The sequence below is a fragment of the Nerophis ophidion genome, linkage group LG27 (assembly GCF_033978795.1).
Source record: "Nerophis ophidion isolate RoL-2023_Sa linkage group LG27, RoL_Noph_v1.0, whole genome shotgun sequence".
NCBI lineage: Eukaryota > Metazoa > Chordata > Actinopteri > Syngnathiformes > Syngnathidae > Nerophis > Nerophis ophidion.
Genome location: NC_084637.1, coordinates 19,179,658 through 19,202,157, shown reverse-complemented (window position 1 = coordinate 19,202,157; position 22,500 = coordinate 19,179,658). Strand labels below are relative to the sequence as shown.

The window sequence follows — 22,500 nt, the reverse complement described above, 5'->3', positions numbered from 1 at the left end:
CCACAGGTCAGAGGGGTGGGGGGAGGAGGTAGCGGCGGCGATGACCAAGAAGAACGTGGAGTTGGAATATAATTACAACACTTTACATACATATTTATATTAGGAGTGGGCAAATTAGTGCGTTAATTATGAGTTAACTCATCAATCTATTAACGCCGACAATTATTTTATCGCACATTTGCGTATGTTGTTTACATGCTTTTATTTTGTTAACGCCTTTTCCTAACAAGATGGCGTCGCCCGGCGTGGAGGGGCTCTTGTTAAAGATGGAACATTTGGCAAAAATACCCGACAATTCTGCAAATTTCATGGCTGGCTTACAGCGTGGTCACTCCGGGATCACTTTCGACCGCCAGACAATTCTGGATGTGGATAGATCGGGCCGTTTTGGACTGAATGACGCGTGCTTGTTAGACCGGCTAGCTAGCATGGGAATACTTTGCCGGCTACATCCAGCGGCCTGTGAAGCAGCGGAGTATATGTGTTGTCTGTCTGTTTATGAATAATGCAGACGAGGCGTATTGGCTGAGTTCTTAACGTTTGCTTTCAGAGCGTGCATATCACAACATACAAGATGCCGTCATGGCGACACAACCTATACCGGGCTACCGCGCATGCTCATCACTCCTGTTGCATGCTGGGTAGGGTAGGGTAGTTCTTTTATTCCCTGGCTCATAACGTCACAATATAGTACCATGTATATGATGCGTTCAGTTTATCAAAGCACCAAGAAAACAATCGGAAAATTCCCATCATATCAATTCCTAGATATGGTCATAATTATTTTAAGTGCACTACGCAGAATAAACACAACATTATTAATATTGCTACTACGGATAATTTGATCAAAAATTCCCTTAAACAGCCCACTACCTATAATATAGGTTTTTTAAACAGAAGATCCCTGATAAAAAAAAAATGTTTCTGCTGTTACCTCAGAAATTGCCTGTTCAGATGTTATGATTGTGGCTCAGAGATTTGTATGTAGATTATATTTATTTTCCATAACAAACAGGATAACTTAAATACCCTGGCAGTGGTAGTAATAAGCTTAAATGTTTGTATTTACATTTTTTTGAGTTGATTTTCATAAAATATGTTATTTAACTGCTACTGTTTAACAAGGACTGATTTAAATTGTGTTTGCACAACAAATGTTTTGGCGATTTTGTTCATGTGGGGGAATATTCCAATAAAGGCGCACTACACACTACTTTTGAATTCATTATTGGGCTTTGCGTATGCACTGCAGTTAATCGCGATTAATCAGAGAAATAGTGCGATTAACTTCGATTAAAATGTTTAATCGTTGCCCAGCCCTAATTTATATACATATTTATATAATATTTACATATTTATATAATATGTAACTACAAGCTCCGTTCACAGAGTCCCATTGCTTTTATGAGTGGTCGAGCGAGTCAAAAGCCGAAAAAAAAAATAAAAAATTGTTTGTTTAAAAAAAAAAAAAAAAAATCTCTTTTTTTTATTTTTTATTTGTGACGGCCGTAATTCTTTTGTGGCGGGCCGCCACAAATAAATGAATGTGCGGGAAACCCTGGAAGGTGAAGTTATAACACAGGAAGAGGTGCTTTAAGACATGGCCAGCTAGCAGCTAATGTCTATTCACAGTCATCAGTGTTTTAGCTACTTCTAAATCACTAATCCTCGCGACAAATCAAGTACGTTTATTACGAGTACCATTATCACTGCAGGAAGAGGAATATCTACACTTGTTTCACTACACACCGAAAGAGGATACAATAGCTCACCAGCGTGAAAATTTTAACAAACGCCATGGGTGGATCTACATCTGACATTCACTGTAGTGATACCAAGTATCTCGTCGATACGACTTTGATTAATGTGTTTTCTGTCTTGTGTCTTCAGTGAACGTGATGCGATGCTCGGTGTGTCTCCAGGACTACAAACAGAACGACATCATCAACAACTACTTCATGAAGGATACCTCGGAGGCCACAAGCAGCTCCAATGAAAAGTCTGCACAAGTAAGTCGGGACCAGGAACTTTGGCTTTGGGTTGTGTGTCGTATAGAACAGTCTTTTTCAACCACTGTGCCGCAGCACACTACAGATGCGATCTGGTGTGCCGTTGGAGATGATCTAATTTCACCTATTTGGGGTAAAAAATGTTTTTTGCCAACCAGTAATTGTAGTCTGCAAATGATGTGTTAATGTTGAGTGTCGGTGTTGTCTAGAATAACCGTGTAATACTTTCCCATATCAGTAGGTGGCAGCCGGTAGCTAATTGCTTTGTTGATGTTGAAAACAGCAGGAGTCAGTGTGAAGGTAAAAAAGGTATTTAATGCTTAAACAAAAAAATAAACACAAGGTCTGTGGCCCTAAGAAAAGGCATTGAAGCTTAGAGAAGGCTTTGCGGAACAAAACTAAAACTGAACTACAAAGTAAACAAAACCAGAATGCTGGACGACAGCAAAGACTTACTGTGGAGCAAAGACGGCATCCACAAAGTACATCCGTACATGACAATCAACAATGTCCCCACAAAGAAGGATAATCCATCCATTTTCTACCGGTCATTCCCTTTGGGATCACGGGGGGCGCTGGAGCCTATCTCAGCTACAATCGGGCGGAAGGCGGAGTACACCCTGGACAAGTCGCCATCTCATCACAGGGTAAAAACAACTGAAATATTCTTGATTGCTAAAACAAAGTAGATGCGGGAAATATCGCTCAAAGGAAGACATGAAACAGCTACAGGAAAATGCCCAAAAAATGGGAGCGCAAGACAAGAAGAAACACTACACACAGGAAAACAGCAAAAAAAAGTCCAATCAAGTCAGGGTTTGATGTGGCAAGTGGTGACAGTACACCTACTTTGAGACAAGAGCAATAGTGATGCATAATAAAAGTCAACTACAGGCTTCCCAAATGCTGTAATAAATTAAGCATGATGAGTTGACTTGAAACTGTTTGTTGCACTTTTTATATGTAGAAGAAAGGTGTTTTCATTTTATTTAATCAAAGCAACAACTTGAGGCAGTTTAATGTGGATTAACGTGGGTAGAATTATTATAATGTTCCCAATGTTAAAAGGATAAAGCCATTGTTTGCAAATTTGGTAAATAAATAACCCAAAAATGTATATTTTGTTGTTTTCTTACTGTACCGAAAATGAACCGAACCGTGACCTCTAAACCGAGGTACGTACCGAGCCGAAATTTTTGTGTACCGTTACACCCCTAGTTTTACAGCAAGTTCCTAAAAACGGCTGCACATCTTGTCATATTGGGGACAGCATGGCAAAGTTGGGAGAGTGACCGTGCCAGCAATCTGAGGGTAACTGGTTCAATCCCCACCTTCTACCATCTTAGTCACGTTTGTTGTGTCCTTGGGCAAGTCACTTCACCCCTTGCTCCTGATGGGTCCTGGTTAGCGCCTTGCATTGCAGCTCCCGCCATCAGTGTGTGAATGTGTGTGTGTGAATGTGGAAATACTGTCAAAGCGCTTTGGGCTCCTTAAAAACGGGTAGAAAAGCGCTGTACAAGTACAACCATTTACCATTTTTATAAAGGATCTCTGATTGTTTGTACAGCAAGTTCTTAAAATCAGTAGCGCATCTAGTCATTTAGAGGATCTTTGACTAATGTTCGTAAAGCAGGTTCCTAAAAACAACAGCACATCCTGTCTTAGAGGATCTTTGACCGGTGTTCACATACAGCAGGTTCCTAAAACAGCATTACATCTTGTAATGTAGAGGATATTTGACTCATGTTTGTACAGCAGGTTACTAAAAAAAGCAGCACATCCTGTTATATAAAGGATCTCTGATTGTTTGTACAGCAAGTTCTTAAAATCAGCAGCGCATCTTGTCATGTAGAGGATCTGTCACAAATGTTTGTACAGCAGGTTCCTAAAAACAACAGCACATCTTGTCATTTAAAGGATATCTGATTGTTTGTACAGCAAGTTCTTAAAATCAGCAATCGCATCTTGTCATGTAGAGGATCTTTGACTAATGTTTGTACAGCGGGTTCCTAAAAACAGCAGCACATCTTGTCATATAAAGGATCTCTCTGACCGTTTGTACAGCAAGTTCTTAAAATCAGCAGCTCATCCTATCATGTAGAGGATCTTTGACTGTTTGTACAACAGGTTCCTAAAAACAGCAGCACATCTTGTCATAGGGAGGATCTTTGACCGGTGTTTGTACAGCAGGTTCCTCAAAATAGCCGCACACCCTGTCATATAGGGGATCTTTGACTGTTTGTCTAGCCGAATCCTAAAAACAGTGGCAAATCTTGTCGTATAGAGAATCTTGACTGTACAGCAGGTGGCTGAAAACAGCAACACATCCAAATTCGTTTGCGCTTGCACTTGCATGGCTTAATCTTTGAGACAAGCATATGCTACTGGCAGGATCAACCAGGTAGAATTCAATTTAAAAAGAAAAAAAACTGACACGATTTATAGAAGCATAACTGGAGGGGACAGAGTCGTCTTGCTTTGTGTCATTTTTTATCTTTGACTGTTTGTACAACAGGTTCCTAAAAAAGCAGCACATCCTGTCATATAGGGGATCTTTGATTGACAGCCATTCAAGGTACCCAGCCTAAGTAAGCAAAGAAAGACTCCTAATTTAGCTGCTAACATATTCAGTAACATATTGTGTCGTTTATCATTCTATTATTTTGTCAACGTTATTAAGGACAAGTGATGGAAAATTGATTATTAATCTACTTGTTCATTAACTGTTAATATCTGCTTACTTTCTATTTTAACATGTTCTATCTACATTTCTGTTAAAATGTAATAATCACTTATTCTTCTGTTGTTTGATACTTTACATTAGTTTTGAATGATACCACAAATTTGGGCATCAATCCGATACCAAGGAGTTACAGGATCATACATTGGTCATATTCAAAGTCCTCAGGTGTCCAGGAACCTTTTTCCTGAGTTTATAAACATAATATAAATAAAAACAAAAAACAAAAGAAGCAGTGTTTCCCACAGGTCAGGCATCTATTAGTGGTGGTGTGGTCGGGTGGGGGGGGGGGGGGTGGTATCGGCGGCGGCGATGACCAAGAAGAACGCAGAGTTGAAATATAATTACAACACTTTATGTACATATTTATATACATATTTTTATAATATTTACATATTTGGGGCGGCCGTAATTCTTTCGTGACGGGCCGCCACAAATAAAAAAAATAAAAATAAAAATAAAAATATGTAATACAAGCTCCATTCACAGACGGAGTCCAATTGCTTTTATGAGCGGTCGAGTGAGTCAAAAGCCAAAAAATAGAATAAAAAAGTTATTATTATTATATATATATATTTTTATTTTATTTTTTATTTATTTGTCGCGGCCCGCCACGAAAGAATTACAACCGCCACAAATAAATGAATCTGAGAAGATTTTGTGATGCTAAAAATATCAATGCAATCATAGTAGTATCGACTAGATACGCTATTGGTATTTGGTATCATTATAGTGGTATATATTGGTATTATAGTGGATGTTAGGTATAGATCCACCAATGGCGTTTGTTTATATTATAGCGTCCCGGAAGAGTTGGTGCTGCAGTGAATTCTGGGAATTTGTTCTGTAGTGTTTATTTTGTGTTGCGGTGCAAATATTCTCCCATAATGTGTTTGTCATTGTTGTTTAAAATGGTTTCATTAAAGCCCTACTGAAACCCACTAATTCTGACCACGCAGTCTGATAGTTTATATATCAATGATGAAATATTAACATTGCAACACATGCCAATAGGGCCTTTTTAGTTTACTAAATTGCAATTTTAAATTTCCCGCGAAGTGTCCTGTTGAAAACGGCGCAGAATGCTGACGTGTACGCGTCACGTCACGGACTGTTAGGAAATATGAGCGCTGCGCACACACAGAGCTAAAAGTCGTCTGCTTTAATCGCATAATTACACAGTATTTTGGACCTTTGTGTTGCTGAATCCTTTGGAATTTGTTCAATTAATAATGGAGGAGTCAAAGTACAAAGATGGAGTTGGGAAGCTTTAGCCTTTAGCCACACAAACACACGGTAATTCCTTGTTTAAAATTCCCGGAGGTGAAACTTTACTATGGATCAGAGCGGTCAAGTGAATATGGATCCCGACCACTTGTCAACCAGCAGTTTTCGGTGAGAAAAGTGTGGTGAAAAGACGCTACTTACCGGAGATCAGCTGAGCTTGTGCCGTTCGTACAGCTGCCGTCAACTTCCATCCGACACTGGCGTCAACACACCCGTGCTTACACCCTTCCGACTATCAGGTAATATTAAACTCATTAAAACACTAGCAACACAATAGAAAGATAAGGGATTTCCCAGAATTATCCTACTAAATGTGTCTAAAAACATCTGAATCCATCCCAATGCAATCGCGTTTTTTTTTTAACCTGATTTTTTTTTATTGTCCGTCTCTTATCAAAATCCTCAAACACAAATCTTTCATCCTCGCTCAAATTAATGGGGAAATTGTCGTTTTTTTGGTTCCGAAAAGCTCTTTTTGTTGGAGGCTCCCATCAAAAACAATGTGAGGATGTGAGGAGCCATCAATGGGTGACTTCATCGTCTGCGACTTCCGATAAAGGCAGGGCTTTTCTGTTAGCTACCAAAAGTTGAGTACTTTATTGTCGATGTTCTCTACTATATCCCTTCAGCAAAAATATTGCAATATCGCGGAATGATCAAGTATGACACATAGAATGGACATCTTAAGTCCTCCTAATACATATGGTGATTGTTGTTCCAGTACACCCTATTTTTATTGTCCACTTTCACAACAGAAATGGCTCACATATCTCAACAGCATATACTGAATTTCGATAACACTAGCAAACATTGCTGAACAACAGCAAAATGAGACAAAATATCAACTTCACATCATAAAAACAACTGCAGACATGAATTGTAGATGAGACTATAATTTGTTGCAGGAAACCAAAAAACGTATCCTTTTTCTCATTAGCACGGCACTGGTTATGGCAATCAAATACGTTACTTAGCGATGCACTAAGTCCAACTTTGTCTTTCACCGATAAAGTACTTCTGATTTTGATAAATGTTTAATTTGTGGACCCCTCAGATGTAAAGACATGATACAATCTTTTCTTCTCTAAATACTGTGAGCGTCAAAGAACTGAGGTAGCAGTAACCTGTTGGTGATGATAAATGGTTTAAACCTCTTAAAAATGTATTTCTTAAGACAACATATGTTGGATGACAACATATGTTGCTCCAAAACCTGTATGGACCTTTCAGCATTAATGGTGCCTTCACAGATGTGTAAGTTACCCATGCCTTGGGCACTAATACACCCCCATACCATCATAGATGCTGGCTTTTGAACTTTGCGCCTATAACAATCTGGATGGTTATTTTCCTCTTTGTTCTGGAGGACACCACGTCCTCTGTTTCCTAATATAATTTGAAATTTGGACTCATCAGACCACAGAACACCTTTTCACTTTGCATCAGTCCATCTTAGGTGAGCTTGGGCCCAGCCAAGCTGACGGCGTTTCAGGATATTGTTGATAGATGGGTTTGGCTTTGCATAGTAGAGTTTTAACTTGCACTTACAGATGTAGCGACTAACTGTAGTTACTGACAGTGGTTTTATGAAGTGTTCCTGAGCCCGTGTGGTGATATCCTTTACACACTGATGTCGGATTTTGATGCAGTACCGCCCGAGGGATCAAAAGTTCGTAATATCATCGCTTACGTCCTCGTTGAGAAATGTTGTTCTAAAACTGTTCGACAATTTGCTTACAAAGTGGTGACCCTCGCCCCATCCTTGTTTGTGAATTACTTAGCATTTCATGGAAGTTGCTTTATACCCAGTCATGGCACCCAACTGTTCCCAATTAGCCTGCACACCTGTCGGATGTTCCATATAAGTATTTGATGAGCATTCTTCAACTTTATCAGTATTTATTGCCACCTTTCCCAACTTCTTTGTCACGTGTTGCTGGCATCAAATTCTAAAGGTAATGATTATTTGCAAAAAAAAAAGTTTATCAGTTTGAACATCAAATATGTTGTCTTTGTAGCATATTCAACTGAATATGGGTTGAAAATGATTTGCAAATCAGTGTATTCCGTTTGTATTTACATCTAACACAATTTCCTAACTCATGGAAACGGGGTTTGTAGAATAATACATCGTTGGATATAGGGAACACTAAAACTCTTTATTTGATCGAAAATACTGAAACTACACGATATTGTGATTTTGCGAACAGCTAAAATTATGCACAAAGCAAACTATAATCTGCTAGACAAGAATACACAACAATTCTTCTCAACAAAAGAGGAGAGATATAGATATATATCCCTAGATATAGATATAGATATATATCTCGATATTTTTTGGCCATATCGCGATACATGATATATATCTCGATATTTTGCTTTAGCGTTGAATTAACACTTGATACATATAATCACAGCTGTATGATGATTCTAGGTGTCTATATTAAAACATTACTGTTCATACTGCATTAATATATACTCATTTTAAACTTTCATGCAGAGAAGGAAATCACAACTAAGTCAATTGACCAAAACTGTATTTAGTAAACGGTTATTAAGCAGTGGCACAAACCTTGTTGTCTTTTCCAAAACTGAAAGTGCAAGATTGTCAGAGATATTTTAAAACAAGCTATTAGTGCACTTTTGTGCATGATGTCACTACGATGACATCAAAACAACACTAAATTAAAATGCATTTTTTTGTACAGAACACCACTACATAGTTTAGAACAAATGAAGTGCATTTTTGTGCATGATGTCACACAAGATATTTCGATAAGTGTCAAATAAAAATGAGCTGCATAATAAGAAATCAAATAGTGTATGTTCTTCGCTATGTGGTAGTTTACTGCGGACATTATCTCCTTTTGTTGTTGACTGTTTTTTTCATACGGTTTTGATCTGGAAATGTTTGCCTCTGCATTTTGGTGGTGTGGGTGTGTGGCACTGAAGGGAGACGTTGAAATGCGGAGTAGGCACTCTTCATTCTTTAGCAGGTGACTTTTAAAATGATGCTATATATTAGCACTAATGCTACTTTTGGTAGCAACGCTTGTGCCCAACACTTGACAAATTAAAGTTGTCTTTTTGACGTATTCAACTTTATCTTTTATCGTTAATCATTATTATTATTTATTAGATCTTATAAACATATATTTTATCTTTTATCTTTTTTATGTTTTCCCTGTAAGACAGTTAATCCCTCTACATATCCAATAGATACTTTTGGCAGTTTTAAAAGACCAGGAGCCAGCTTTCTTTCTAATTTGAGAGAGGAGCTGCTCAGTCTGAAAACAATGGGGCGTACTGGTGTACGACACTCCATTCCAGCAGAGCTGAGGAAGAATCCTCGGGGCTGCAAAGCGGGAGCTAAGCTAAAAGCTAAGCGAGAGCAAAATCGACGGCGCTTTAAACCATCCATTCCTTCCGTCATCATAGGGAATGTGAACTCGCTGCCGAACAAGATCGACGAGCTTCATGGACTAAAAATTTTAGACAGCATGCGTATCCAGAGAGCAGCCTGTTTATCTTCACGGAAACGTGGCTAAACCACCTGGTACCGGATGCTAACGTGGAACTGCAGGGATTCACCGCAGTGAGAGCTGACAGAGACACTAAAGCATGTGGGAAAAGAAAAGGTGGGGGATTCATCATATACGTTAACAACCGCTGGTGTAACCCGGGACATATCTCTGTGAAGAAAGTCTTGTGTTGCCCGGACCTGGAGCTACTACCTGTTAGCCTCCGGCCATACTATCTGCCGAGGCAGTTCAGTCACGTGATCTCCCTCTGTGTTTACATTCCCCCGAGAGCAGATGCTGCCAATGCAAGTGATATGATCCATGCAATCACCTCAAGGCTAGAGACAAAACATCCAGAGGCTATTTTCATCATTTCTGGGGACTTCAATCATGCTACTTTGGACTCAACGTTAGCTGCTTTTTACCAGGCTGTGGATTGTCCCACAAGAAACAACAGGACAATTGACCTACAGTATGCTAATGTCGGGGCTGCATACAAGGTCACATCCTTGCCCCCATTAGGGAAGTCTGACCACAATCTTGTTCATTTCCAGCCAAAATACACCTCCCTGGTCCAAACACAGCCTGTCAACACTTGCTCTGTGAGGAGGTGGTCCCCTGAAATGGAAGATGCCCTAAGGAACTGCTACAACACCACAGACTGGGATGTGCTGCTTCCATAGGGTGAGGACATTGATGGGCTGACTCACTGTCTCAGAGATTACCTCAACTTCTGCATGGATGTGATCTGCCCTGCTAAGACTGTTCGGTGCTATCTTAATAACAAACCCTGGGTAACACGAGGTTAAAGCTGTCCTCAACAAGAAGAAAGCTGCCTTCAGGAGTGGAGACAGGGAGGCAATGAGAGCAGCACAGCGGGAGGTGAAAAGACGCGTGAGGGAGGTTAAGGACAGCTACAGGAAGAAGCAGGAGCAGAACAACATGAGGGAGGTCTGGGAAGGTGTGAAAACCATCACAGGCCACAAGACAAAGACCAGAGCTCTAGTGGGGAAAATAGAGCGGGCCAATGAGATGAATAACTTCTTCAACCGGTTCAACCAGCCCATGTCCCGCCCCCCACTCCTAATCACAGCACCCCCCTCCACCACCTCTACGCAGACATTAGTCATCTCTGGGGACCAGGTCAGAGGTCAACTGAGGAAGCTACAGCCAAGGAAAGCAGCAGGCCTAGACAAGCTGTGCCCCCGACTCCTGAAGACTTGTGCTGCAGAACTGGGTGAACCACTCCAGCGGATCTGCAACCTCAGCCTGCAGCTGGGGTGAGTGCCCACCCTCTGGAAGACGTCATGCATCGTTCCAGTTCCCAAAAAGAACTGCCCCAGTGAGCTGAACGACTACAGACCAGTGGCCCTCACCTCTCAAAACAATGGAGCGGCTCTTCTCAGCCTCCAGAGACCACAGGTGCAACATCCCCAGGACAGTCTGCAGTTTGCGTACCAGGCAGGCGTTGGTGTGGAGGATGCTATCCTTTACCTGCTTCACCGAGCCCACTCACACTTGGATAAGGGAAATGGCACTGTGAGGATCCTGTTCCTGGACTTCTCGAGTGCTTTTAATACAATCCAGCCCCACCTCCTCTAGGACAAGCTGGAAAGAATGCGAGTGGACCCCTGCCTGGATGCCCGGATTTAGAACTACCTCACCGACAGGCCACAGTACGTCAGACTGAAGGACATCATGTCCGACACTGTGATCAGCAGCACTGGAGCACCGCAGGGAATGGTCCTGGCCCCTCTTCTCTTCACCCTGTACACCGCTGACTTCTGCTACAACTCAAAGCTGTGTCACATCCAGAAGTACGCGGATGACACAGCCATCGTCGGGTGCATCAGAGACGGCAGAGAGGAGGGACTTCGGAGCCTGGTGAGGGACTTTGAGGTGTGGTGCCACATCTATGAAGGACAGCTCCAGACTTGAGAAACTGATCAGACGGGCCGGTTCTACAATCGGAATAAAACTGGACTCACTGGTGACGGTGGCAGAGAAGAGGACTGTGGACAAACTAGTGAGCATCCTGGATGGTGCCAGTCACCCTCTGCATAGCGTTATCAGTAGCCAGAGGAGCCTGTTCAGTGCTAGACTGCTTCATCTCAAGTGCAGGACTAATAGACACAAAAACTCCTTTGTCCCACACGCCATTAGACTGTACAACTCCTCTCTGGGGAGGGGGGCGGGTGGTACTCGGATGACAGGGGATGCAAAACAATAACAGTGCAATACTTTTTCATAACATGGTCACTACTGCCTAGTTTCTCTTGTTATATTCTTATTTTACTGTTATATTTGTATTCCCATTGTTGCTTTTTATTTTTATTCTTATTGTAATATTTTTCTATTTTTTTCCATTTATACCCCCATTATTTACTTTTTACTTTTTAAATTGACCTCAACTCTGTACACTGCTGCTGGAATTTTAATTTTCCTAAAGGAACTCTCCTGAAGAAATCAATAAAGTACTATCTAATCTATCTAATCTATCCATCTATCCATCTATCCATCTATCCATCTATCCATCTATCTATCTATCTATGTATCTATCTATCTATCTATCTATCTATTCCCGCTTGAAGCCTAACCACCGCCAGACAATGGATCCCCTGCTGTTTTTCTTGGTAATTAATTCTTCCTTCATTTGTTACCAGATTTGCACCTTCTTTCTCTCGTATTACCACTTGCACGGCTTTGCTAACATCACAGCTAACGTTACCCAGTCTGCTACCTCTTTGCTCCGTAAGGGCGTTTGTATGTGGCATATGACGTGACAGTAAGTGACGTATGTTAGAAGGTGCGCTTACTGTCTGTGAGAAGGACACACAAGGAGTAGGAAGAGCCTGTAGTGTAATGCCCGCAGCTAAAAGCAACTGCGTGAGAACGTATACTCGAATATCACGATAAAGAAATTTTCTATATCGCACAGAGATAGACCCGTGATATATCGCCCAGCCCGAGATATAACCTTAAAGAAACATGTATTTTAAAACATTTGTTTGCATGCACAAGGCTTATAACCTTTATTATATTTTTATGTGGAATTAAATTATGGAATGGATTAAGTAAAGAAATCAAACAGTGCACTAATATGCACCAATTTAAGAAACTCTCAAAGTGTTTACAAAGAAGAACCATGATAAACATTCCTAACTTATGTATAATCTTATTCATCTCACCATATGAAATACAACAAATTATTTATTTACCTTTAATGTTGTTTATGGAGTATACAGTCAATAAATTCAGAACAGAAAGTGAACAGATGTGTTAGCAACTGCTATGTAATGGAAAAAGGGTAGGATTAAATAAGCTCTGCTTCCTCCTCCTTTTTGAACATGTTGAAAAGAGAAACTGGAAATTGTGATGTATCATGTTGCAACTGTCTGCATGTTGGAAATAAATTCAAACCATTGATTAAAATACGCAGGACATTTTATATCATCTATCACTTACTTATCTATTGAAAGGCCAATTGATCGACTTCACAATCTTTTCAATTGACCGACTTGTCCCCGTTTGAAGGTGTGCACAAGCTGCGAGGACAACGCTGGCACCATTGGGTTTTGTGTGGAGTGTGGAGAATGGCTGTGTCAGACCTGCGTGGAGGCCCACCAGAGGGTGAAGATAACCAAAGACCACAAGATTCGCACAAAGGACGACGCCAACACGGGCACCGGTAAGATGACTCGGGAACCACATTGAACTTGCACATTTTGGTAAACGTGAAACGTCCCTCACCATCTCCTCCGGTCTTCCAGCAGAGACTGTCGCCGCTCCTGGCCCCGGCCCCGTTTTCTGTCCCATCCACAAGCAAGAACCACTGAAGCTCTTTTGTGAGACCTGTGACACTCTGACCTGTCGGGACTGTCAGCTGCAGGAGCACAAGGAGCACAGGCAAATAGTCTTGAGACCTGGACTGTAGTCTGTTGTTGTTGTTGTTGTTGTTCCACTGACAAGAATTATACATGTTTGCTTACTTTTTCACTTTGCATCATTATGGGCATGCTGCAAGCAGCAGTAAATGGGCGCTTGCAATGCAAGCAGCCCATATTATTATTGCTCATACTTCAAACTTTATTCTTTGGTATGACTCGGCCGGGGTTTGAACTCACAACCTACTGATCTCAGGGCGGACACTCTAACCACTAGGCCACTGAGTAGGTTATCAGTTAGTAGGTTATATTGACACATGTGCTGTTTTAGACTGCAATATTCTTCAATATTTATTACTGATGTCTAGCTTCTGTGCTGTTGTGCAGCTGCTAGCTTCCAGCAGCCTACAGCCTAGCATGTTTACCTTTTGTAAATGACTTTAGTAAAATAGAAGAAATTGTGTGCTTATTGGAGGACATTTAGATGTTACAGGGGAACTGCTTTTTTTTTTTAAATGTGGCCTATCATTCACAATCCTTATGTAAAACAATAACACATATCTTTTTTTTTTCATGCATTCTAAGTCGTAAAATATGGCACGTACAAAGTGGCTAACAATTCAGTTAATTAAATTACACTATTCCGCCCTCTAAAAAAATCTACAAACCGCTAACAATAGTCTATTTACATTATTTGCCTGAATATTAACTAAGTGTTAGCGATATTGTAATAACGCACACAAACTTTTTTTGATGGCGCATTGATCACTGGGCGCTAACTAGCTGCTGCTGCTATATTGACATATTGAGCCGGGGAGCTGCTGCATCGCCTCTGAGCTTGTGAAAGTTAATTCTAGTTCTAAATCATGTCTCTCACATGGGAAGTAGAAAGCTGTAGCCATAAACTGAAAAATTGGTCAACTTGGCCTCTGAGACATAAAAATACACTTGTTTGCACTCAACTTTTTAGAAATATTTTTTACCTCCGGGTGGATTATGATTAATTCTTCATACAAACGGGAAGATATAAACATCCCATCAGTCGTTATTCTAGTGAGAGCAGATATTGTACAGTAGGTAGCATGTATTTAAAACTATGATTTAGGTTTTTAGAGGACCGTAGCAACTGCCATTAATTCCATTGATAGCTGACTTTTGCTATGGTTTATTTTCAAGTTAAAGTGCATAAAACAAATATATGTCTTCTTGTCTTACATAGGGATTTTGAATGATAGGCACAATTCCAGAAAGGGGCAGTTCCTATTTAACTGGCTGTCCATCTTTGCACAAATAAAAACGCCGCAGGTCTGCTTGTAATCGCACATGATATCACATATTTTAGATGCAAACACGTATCATCTCGTGCATGATATCACAGTGATGTCGTCAGTATTGAATGTGGAACCCCTTAGTCTTGTTAGCACATTGATTCATCAAGAGTTCTTGATGACCACATGCATTATTTTAAACTGTAAAATCAGGTACCAGTTCCTGGAGGAGGCTTTTCTCAACCACAAAGACATCATTGAGACCTCTGTGGGCAAACTGCAGGACAAGAAAAACTACGTCCACTACTCGGTCTTACAGATACAAAACAGGTGAGTGAATTATTTATTGCGCCTCTCAAGCGCTGGTCACCTGACCACACTGCTTAGAATTACCACAGTTATTCCCAGCACCATCATTTGGACCTTTTTTTCTAAATCCAGGTTGAAAGAGCTGAACGACACCCATAAGAAGGTGGAACACGAGATCAAGATCGCGGTGTTTACACTAATAAATGAGATCAACAAGAAGGGCAAGTCCTTGCTACAGCAGCTGGAGGTAAGACAAACTATTTGAGCTGTAAAGTTCACGCAATAACGGTGTTTAAGTCAAAGTTCTAGCTAATATCTGAATGATGGCGACTTTGTGTTTAGACTGTGACCAAGGAACGCAGTGCCAGGCTGATGGCCCAGCATAAGGATACGGCCCAGCTGGCCCAGCAGATCCACCACGTGCTCAACTTCTGCCGTTGGGCCATCTCCACCGGCAGCAGCACGGCGCTGCTCTACAGCAAGCGGCCGGTATGTTGTTTGTTCGCGCCTCGGCTTTGGGAATGGGAACCCTTTTTTTACTTTTTTGCATGTATGCTATAGAATTTTACATTTTCAATGATAATAATGTTTGTAAATACAGTCGCGATCAAAAGTTTACATACACTTGTAAAGAACATGATGTCATGGCTGTCTTTGAGTTTCCAATACTTTCTGCAACTCTTATTTTTTTAAGATGGAGTGATTGGAGCACATACTTGTTGGTCACAAAAAACATTCATGAACTTTGGTTCTTTTATGAACCTTAACCACAGAACTTTCCTCCAGAAGGTCTTTGAAGTCAGATGAAAAAATGTTTTAGCTGTTTGGCCACAATACTCAGCAATATGTTTGGAGGAGAAAAAGTGAGCCCTTTAATTCCTGGAACACCTCACCTACTGTCAAGCATGGTGGTGGTAGTATTATTATGCTCTAGGCCTGTTTTGCTGCCAATGGAACTGGTGGGACAATGAAAAAGGAGGATTACCTCCCAATTCTTATGGACAACCTAAAATCATCAGCCCGGAGGTTGGGTCTTGGGGCACTGTTGTGTGTTCCAACAGGACAATGACCCCAAATACACCTCAAAAGGGGTAAAGGAATGGCTAAATCAGGCTAGAATGAAGGCTTTAGAATGGCCTTCCCAAAGTCCGGACTTTAACGTATGGACAAAGCTGAAGAAACAAGTCGATGTCAGAAAACCAACAAATTTAGCTGAACGGCACCAATTTTGTCAAGAGTAGTGGTCAAAAATTCAAGCAGAAGCTTATTGCAGTGAAATTTGCCAAAGGACATGTAAGCAAATATTAAAGGCCTACTGAAATGAGATTTTCTTATTCAAACGGGGATAGCAGGTTCTTTCTATGTGTCATACTTGATCATTTCGCGATATTGCCATATTTTTGGTGAAAGGATTTAGTAGAGAACATCGACAATAAAGTTCGTAACTTTTGGTCGCAAATAAAAAAGCCTTGCCTTTACCGGAAGTAGCAGACGATGTGCGTGTGACGTCACTGGTTGTAGGGCTCCTCACATCCTCACATTATTTACAATCATTGCCAGAAGCACCCACAGCTATTTGGACCAAGAAAGCGACAATTTCCCTATTAATTTGAGCGAGGATGAAAGATTTGTGGATGAGGAAATTTAGAGTGAAGGACTAGAAAAGAAAAAAAAGCGATTGCAGTGGGATGTTTCAGATGTTTGTAGACACATTTACAAGTTAATTCTGGGAAATCCCTTATCTGCCTATACATAGGTTTCCGCTAGCGGCGATTACCCATAATCCTTCGTGGCAGCCGCCACCCTGTGTGTCAAAACTTTGTTTACTTGTCTGCGGCAGTTTTCTAAATATTTTTCCACACTTTTGCAGCAACAAAATGACGTCCACTTCGGGAAATTTGAAAGAAGTCGTAAAAGTTCCCTACAGACAGACGCTAGAGGGGGTTTGCAAAGCCAGGTATTTACAGAAATTGAAGGATATTGGCGATAAAGATCTGTATGAGATGGGAAAGCACGAATGGACTACGGACTAGAAATGTTATCCTGATATAACTTACCCCGACATCGTCAATTATTTGGTGAACAATGTTAGTGCCTACACTCTGGATGAGCTCAAGGGCTACAAGTCGCTCGAAGCGTACAATTACTTTGTGTGTGGATGGGTACAGGAAATTAAACTGGCCACAATGGAAGAAAAATGTGTGTTAATTGCTCGTGTTCGTCACTCTCAGAGATCAACTCATCCGTGTTTGGTGCCACGGGTCATATCAAAGAAGACGGGTCGTGTTTTATCAGGACACTGTACGTGTATGGCAGGCATTGGCGAAATATGTTCACATATTTCTGCATTGTTGTTTGCCATTGAAGCGAGCGTCAAGATGCGAGACAACAAGACAGTCACACAGGAAAAATCTTACTGGCTACTTCCATCTGCAGTCAAGAAAGTTGGGTACAAGACCATACAGGACATTAACTTCACATCCGCCAAGACAATGAAGAGAAAGCTAGACAAGGCAATCGTATCTGGAGATACACCAGCACCATTAAAACATAGGAAACTACCGGAGGTACAGAAGGGGACACAAGATGAACTGTCAGACTTCTACAGAGAATTAAAATCCAAACGAAAAATTAAGCCTGTCTTACTTTCTCTGATTCCAGGATATGCTAAAGACTATCGTTCAGAAGCACTTGATAAAAAGTACCCAAAAGTATTTTCAGAACTATATGATTCTAACTATGCAACTGCTGGCAAGGAAACTGTACTGACCAGGAGTAATGAAGTGTTTGAAACCTTAACAGTGACAGAACAAGAAGCAAAGAATGGAGGCATCCTTGGTTACGAGTGTTTGTTTTGACACACAAGATGGTGAAGTGAAAGTGAAGTGAAACATATTTATATAGCGCTTTTCTCTAGTGACTCAAAGCGCTTTACATAGTGAAACCCAATATCTAAGTTACATTTAAACCAGTGTGGGTGGCACTGGGAGCAGGTGGGTATAGTGTCTTGCCCAAGGACACAACGGCAGTGACTAGGATGGCGGAAGCGGGAATCGAACCTGCAACCCTCAAGTTGCTGGCACGGCCGCTCTACCAACCGAGCTATGCCGCCCTCATGGATGGCTGTGACGTCATCGGAAACCCATGTATAGTGTTGCTAGTGTTTTAGTGAGTTAAATAGTACCTGAAAGTCGGAAGGGTGTGGCCACTGGTGTGTTGACACCCGATTCTCTGAGGCAGCTGCAGGAGGACGCTGGCTCCGCTGATTTCCGGTAAGAGGCGACTTATTACCACAATTTTCTCACCGAAAAGTGCCGGTTGACATGTAGTCGGGATCCATGTTCGCTTGACCGTTTTGATCCATAGTAAAGTTTCACCTCCGGGAATTTTAAACAAGGAAACGCCGTGTGTTTGTGTGGCTAAAGGCTAAAAGCTTCCCACCTCCATCTTTCTACTTTGACTTCTCCATTATTAATTGAACAAATTGCAAAAGATTCAGCAACACAGATGTCCAGAATACTGTTTAATTATGCGATTAAAGCAGACTACTTATAGTTTTGACCGGGCTGGAAAATAATGTCCGCTACAACCCGAGACGTCAAACGCACGCGTCATCATACCGCGATGTTTTCAACACGACACTTCGCGGGAATTTTAAAATTGCAATTTAGTAAACTAAAAAGGCTGTATTGGCATGTGTTGCAATGTTAATATTTCATCATTGATATATAAACTATCAGACTGCGTGGTCGGTAGTAGTGGGTTTCAGTAGGCCTTTAATGTTGCTGTATGTTTATTTTTGACCCAGCAGATGTGGTCACATTTTCAGTAGACCAGTAATAAATTCAGAAACGAAACAAACTTCATGAATGTTTTTTGTGACAAACAAGTATGTGCTCCAATCACTCGATCACAAAAAAAATAAGAGTTTTAGAAATAATTGGAAACTCAAGACAGCCATGACATTCTGTTCTTTACAAGTGTATGTAAACTTTTGATTGCGACTGTAGTAAAGTGAATTATATTTACATAGTGCTTTTTCTCTAGTGACTCAAAGTGCTTTACATAGTGAAGACTGTACATGGTAAAATGGTGTGCTATATGAATTAAATGTCAGCGTCAAAAGTCAACCAAAAGTGGTTGGAAGATGAGAATAAATGTAGTGTAGAAATGTTTGATTTTCCACATATTCTTTTTGGGCTAGCGTGCCGATAGAAATGTGCCTCCTTTTTTCGTCATTCGTTGTCTTTTTTTTTTTTTTTCCTCAAAGGGTGCTCACATGCCTTAAACTTCTAAAGTTGCAATGATCAAGCAAGAGAGTTTAATGGGATTCAGCAGTCAACAACAAAGTATTGAATATTGGTACTCTGCTTTCAGATCCTGTTCCAGATCCGCCAACTCTTCAAGGCCAGAATAGAGCAAGCGCCTCTGTCGAATGGGGAAGTGCGATTTTTCTGCGACCCCACCTTTTGGGCCAAAAATGTGGTGAATCTAGGTATGGAGACTATCTACGTTTTGTCGATTTGTTTGCAGGAATTTAGGTTTCCATTTATTTGTTCAGGAGCACATGTTTCAGTATACAGAACACAAAGTACCTACATCATCTTAAGACCCTCTACTGCAGTGTTTCTTAACCATAGGGTCCATTGTTGGGCAGCGAGCGCCCTCTAGAGGGCCGCGGCGTACTCAGCTGTAATACACTTTTCCACCATTTGTGGCAGTAATGACAATATCAAACAAACAAAAGAAGTATGTTGCTAAAGCTTTATTTAATTTCTCTTAAGCTTATTTATGAAACTTGTAAATTATTGTTATTTATTCAAAAGTTTAATTACTTAATTAGAATTAATTGTATTTGTGAATTAATTTTGTTGAAGTTTAGAGGAGTTTCTTAAATTATTATTTTTTTCTTAAAATTATTTTTGTAATCAGCCTGACCTAAGCCTTGATAATATCTGTGATTAACAGATGCTTTTTATATCATTTGACAAGGTTGGAAACTTTGATGTTTGTTAGATACAATTATCAAATATCCAGTGTTAATATTTGAGTGGAAAAGTTGGGCCCCGAGTTCTAAAAGGTTAAGAACCCTTGCTCTATTGCACACTTAGGCAAACTAATACTCGCTAAGCTTTTAAATCTGACCTGCCAAACGTTTTAAAACTTTTACTTCAAACAGTAGCCTGCAATAGTGTTTGCAATGTTATTTTCAAACTACCATAAATTTAGAACTATCAAAATGATTCCAGTGGTATTAACTTAAGTCTATTGTGAGTATGGGTGCTCGTTACGTCGATTTTGAGCTACCAGTCGATCACCAGGCATAAAAAAATCACATTACCTGTCACAAGCTTCATGAGGGTCTTGTGAGATGACTGCTGGCTGCTCTGAGGTCAGTAGGACAAAAAGGACGACAGGCAGCAACTCCAGAATCACTTTTTTATTCCAACTCCGACTCTGTCCCCCCAAACACTTTCCGTCAAAAGTATAAAGACACTTCGTATCTTGCTGCTCCAGCCTACCTGCTTTAACAAAGTAAGGCTCTCAAAAACTAGCTTACACAAGCTAGCGAGCGACGGTATTTCTTGTAAAATGTATCAAAAGAAATATGGAAGCTGCACAAATAGAAGCTAAAAAACAACCACTTGCATGTGGTAATGGAGGTTTTTTCTTCCACAATGCCATCCATCTAGGGCTGGGCGGTATGGCCTTTTATTAATATCTCAATATTTTTAGGCCATGTCACGATACACGATATATATATCTCGATATTTTGCCTTAGCCTTGAATGAACACTTGATGCATATAATTACAGCAGTATGATGATTCTATAACATTCTTGTTCATACTGCATTAATATATGCTCATTTTCAACTTTCATGCTGAGAGGGAAATCACAACTAGGTCAATTTAGCAAAACTGTTTTTATTAAACAGTTATTAAGCAGTGGCACAAACATTCATGTCATTTCCAAAACAGAAAGTGCAAGATTGTCAGAGACATTTTAAAACAAGCTCCGAGTCCAATTTTGGGCAAGATGTCACAAAGATGGCATATCAAAACAACAATAAATTAAAGTGTACTTTTTGTACAGAACGCCTCTACAATAGTTAAAAACTAATAAAGTGCACTTTTGTGCATGATCTCACACAAGATATTTCAATAACTGTCAAATAAAAATGAGCTGCACAATAGGTTCCTGTGGACATTATCTCCTTCGGTTGTTTACTTTTTTTTTCATACGGTGTTGATCTGGAAATACTTGCTTCGGCATTTTGTTGGTGTGGCACCGGACGGAGATGTTGACATGCAGAGTTTCAAACACTCCTTATTCTCTAGCGGGTAACTTTTCAAATGATGCTACAATAGCAATGCTGCTACTTTTTGTAGCAGCACTTTTGCCGCATAAATGTTAAACATATTCCCGTTTGAAGCCAAATCACCGCCAGACGATGTTTTTCTTGGTTATTAATTTTTCCACCATTTGTTACCATATTCGCACCTTCTTTCTTTGGTATTACCACTCGCACCTCACCGTTAGCATTACTGCTAACGTTACCATGTCGCTACCTCTTTGCTCCCTTGAGCGTGTGACGTTCCACACGTGACTGTATGTGACGTGTGTAAGAAGGTGAGCTTGTGAGAAGAAGAGACAAGAAAGAGTGGGAAACGCATGCAGTGTAATGCCCACAGCTAAAAGTAACTGCGTGAAAAAAGTACATTTGAATATCACGATATAGTCATGTTCTATATCGCACAGAGTCAAACCCGCGATATATCGACTATATCGATATATTGCCCAGCCCTACATCCATTCATCGATTTTCTACCGCTTGTCCCTTTGGGGGTCGCGGAGGGTGCTGGAACCTATCTCAGCTAGATTCGGGCGGAAGGCGGGGTACCACCTGGACAAGTCGCCACCTCATCACAGGGCCAACACAGATAGACAGACAACATTCCCAATCACGCAAAACCACCACAATAGCTTTTCTAATTAAAGGGGACCACAAAATTGCATTAGTGGGTTTATTTTTACAAACGTTCTTACAGTACTTTAAACATGTTTATTATTGCAATTTTGTACTTAAATAAAATAGTGAACATACTAGACAACTTGTTTTTTATTAGTTAGTAAACAAACAAAGACTCCCAATTTAGCTGCTGATGTATGTATAGTACCGAATATGACTCATCATTATCGTGGTACTATACTAGTGCCCACTATATATATATATATATATATATATATATATATATATATATATATATATATATATATATATATATATATATATATATATATATATATATGTATATATATATATATATATGTATATATATATATATATATGTATATATATATATATATATATATATGTATATATATATATATATGTATATATATATATATATATATGTATATATATATATATATATATGTATATATATATATATATATATGTATATATATATATATATATA

General features: G+C 40.0%; 1 protein-coding gene across 6 annotated transcripts in view; it reads left to right on the top strand.

The window, feature by feature from the left end:
* trim33 (tripartite motif containing 33) overlaps nt 1–22,500 on the top strand; it is a 127,197-nt gene that overhangs the window by 40,496 nt on the left and 64,201 nt on the right. For 3 of the 6 annotated variants that reach the window (XM_061889619.1, XM_061889622.1, XM_061889623.1), the window contains exons 2-8: nt 1,891–2,009; nt 13,092–13,245; nt 13,331–13,463; nt 14,923–15,039; nt 15,151–15,265; nt 15,361–15,507; nt 19,396–19,513. In XM_061889619.1, the coding sequence (XP_061745603.1) occupies nt 1,891–2,009; nt 13,092–13,245; nt 13,331–13,463; nt 14,923–15,039; nt 15,151–15,265; nt 15,361–15,507; nt 19,396–19,513 (903 nt within the window). Of the gene's footprint in view, nt 1–1,890; nt 2,010–13,091; nt 13,246–13,327; nt 13,464–14,922; nt 15,040–15,150; nt 15,266–15,360; nt 15,508–19,395; nt 19,514–22,500 lie in introns of all 6 variants that reach the window. The other 3 variants (XM_061889618.1, XM_061889621.1, XM_061889620.1) reach the window with 1 other exon arrangement.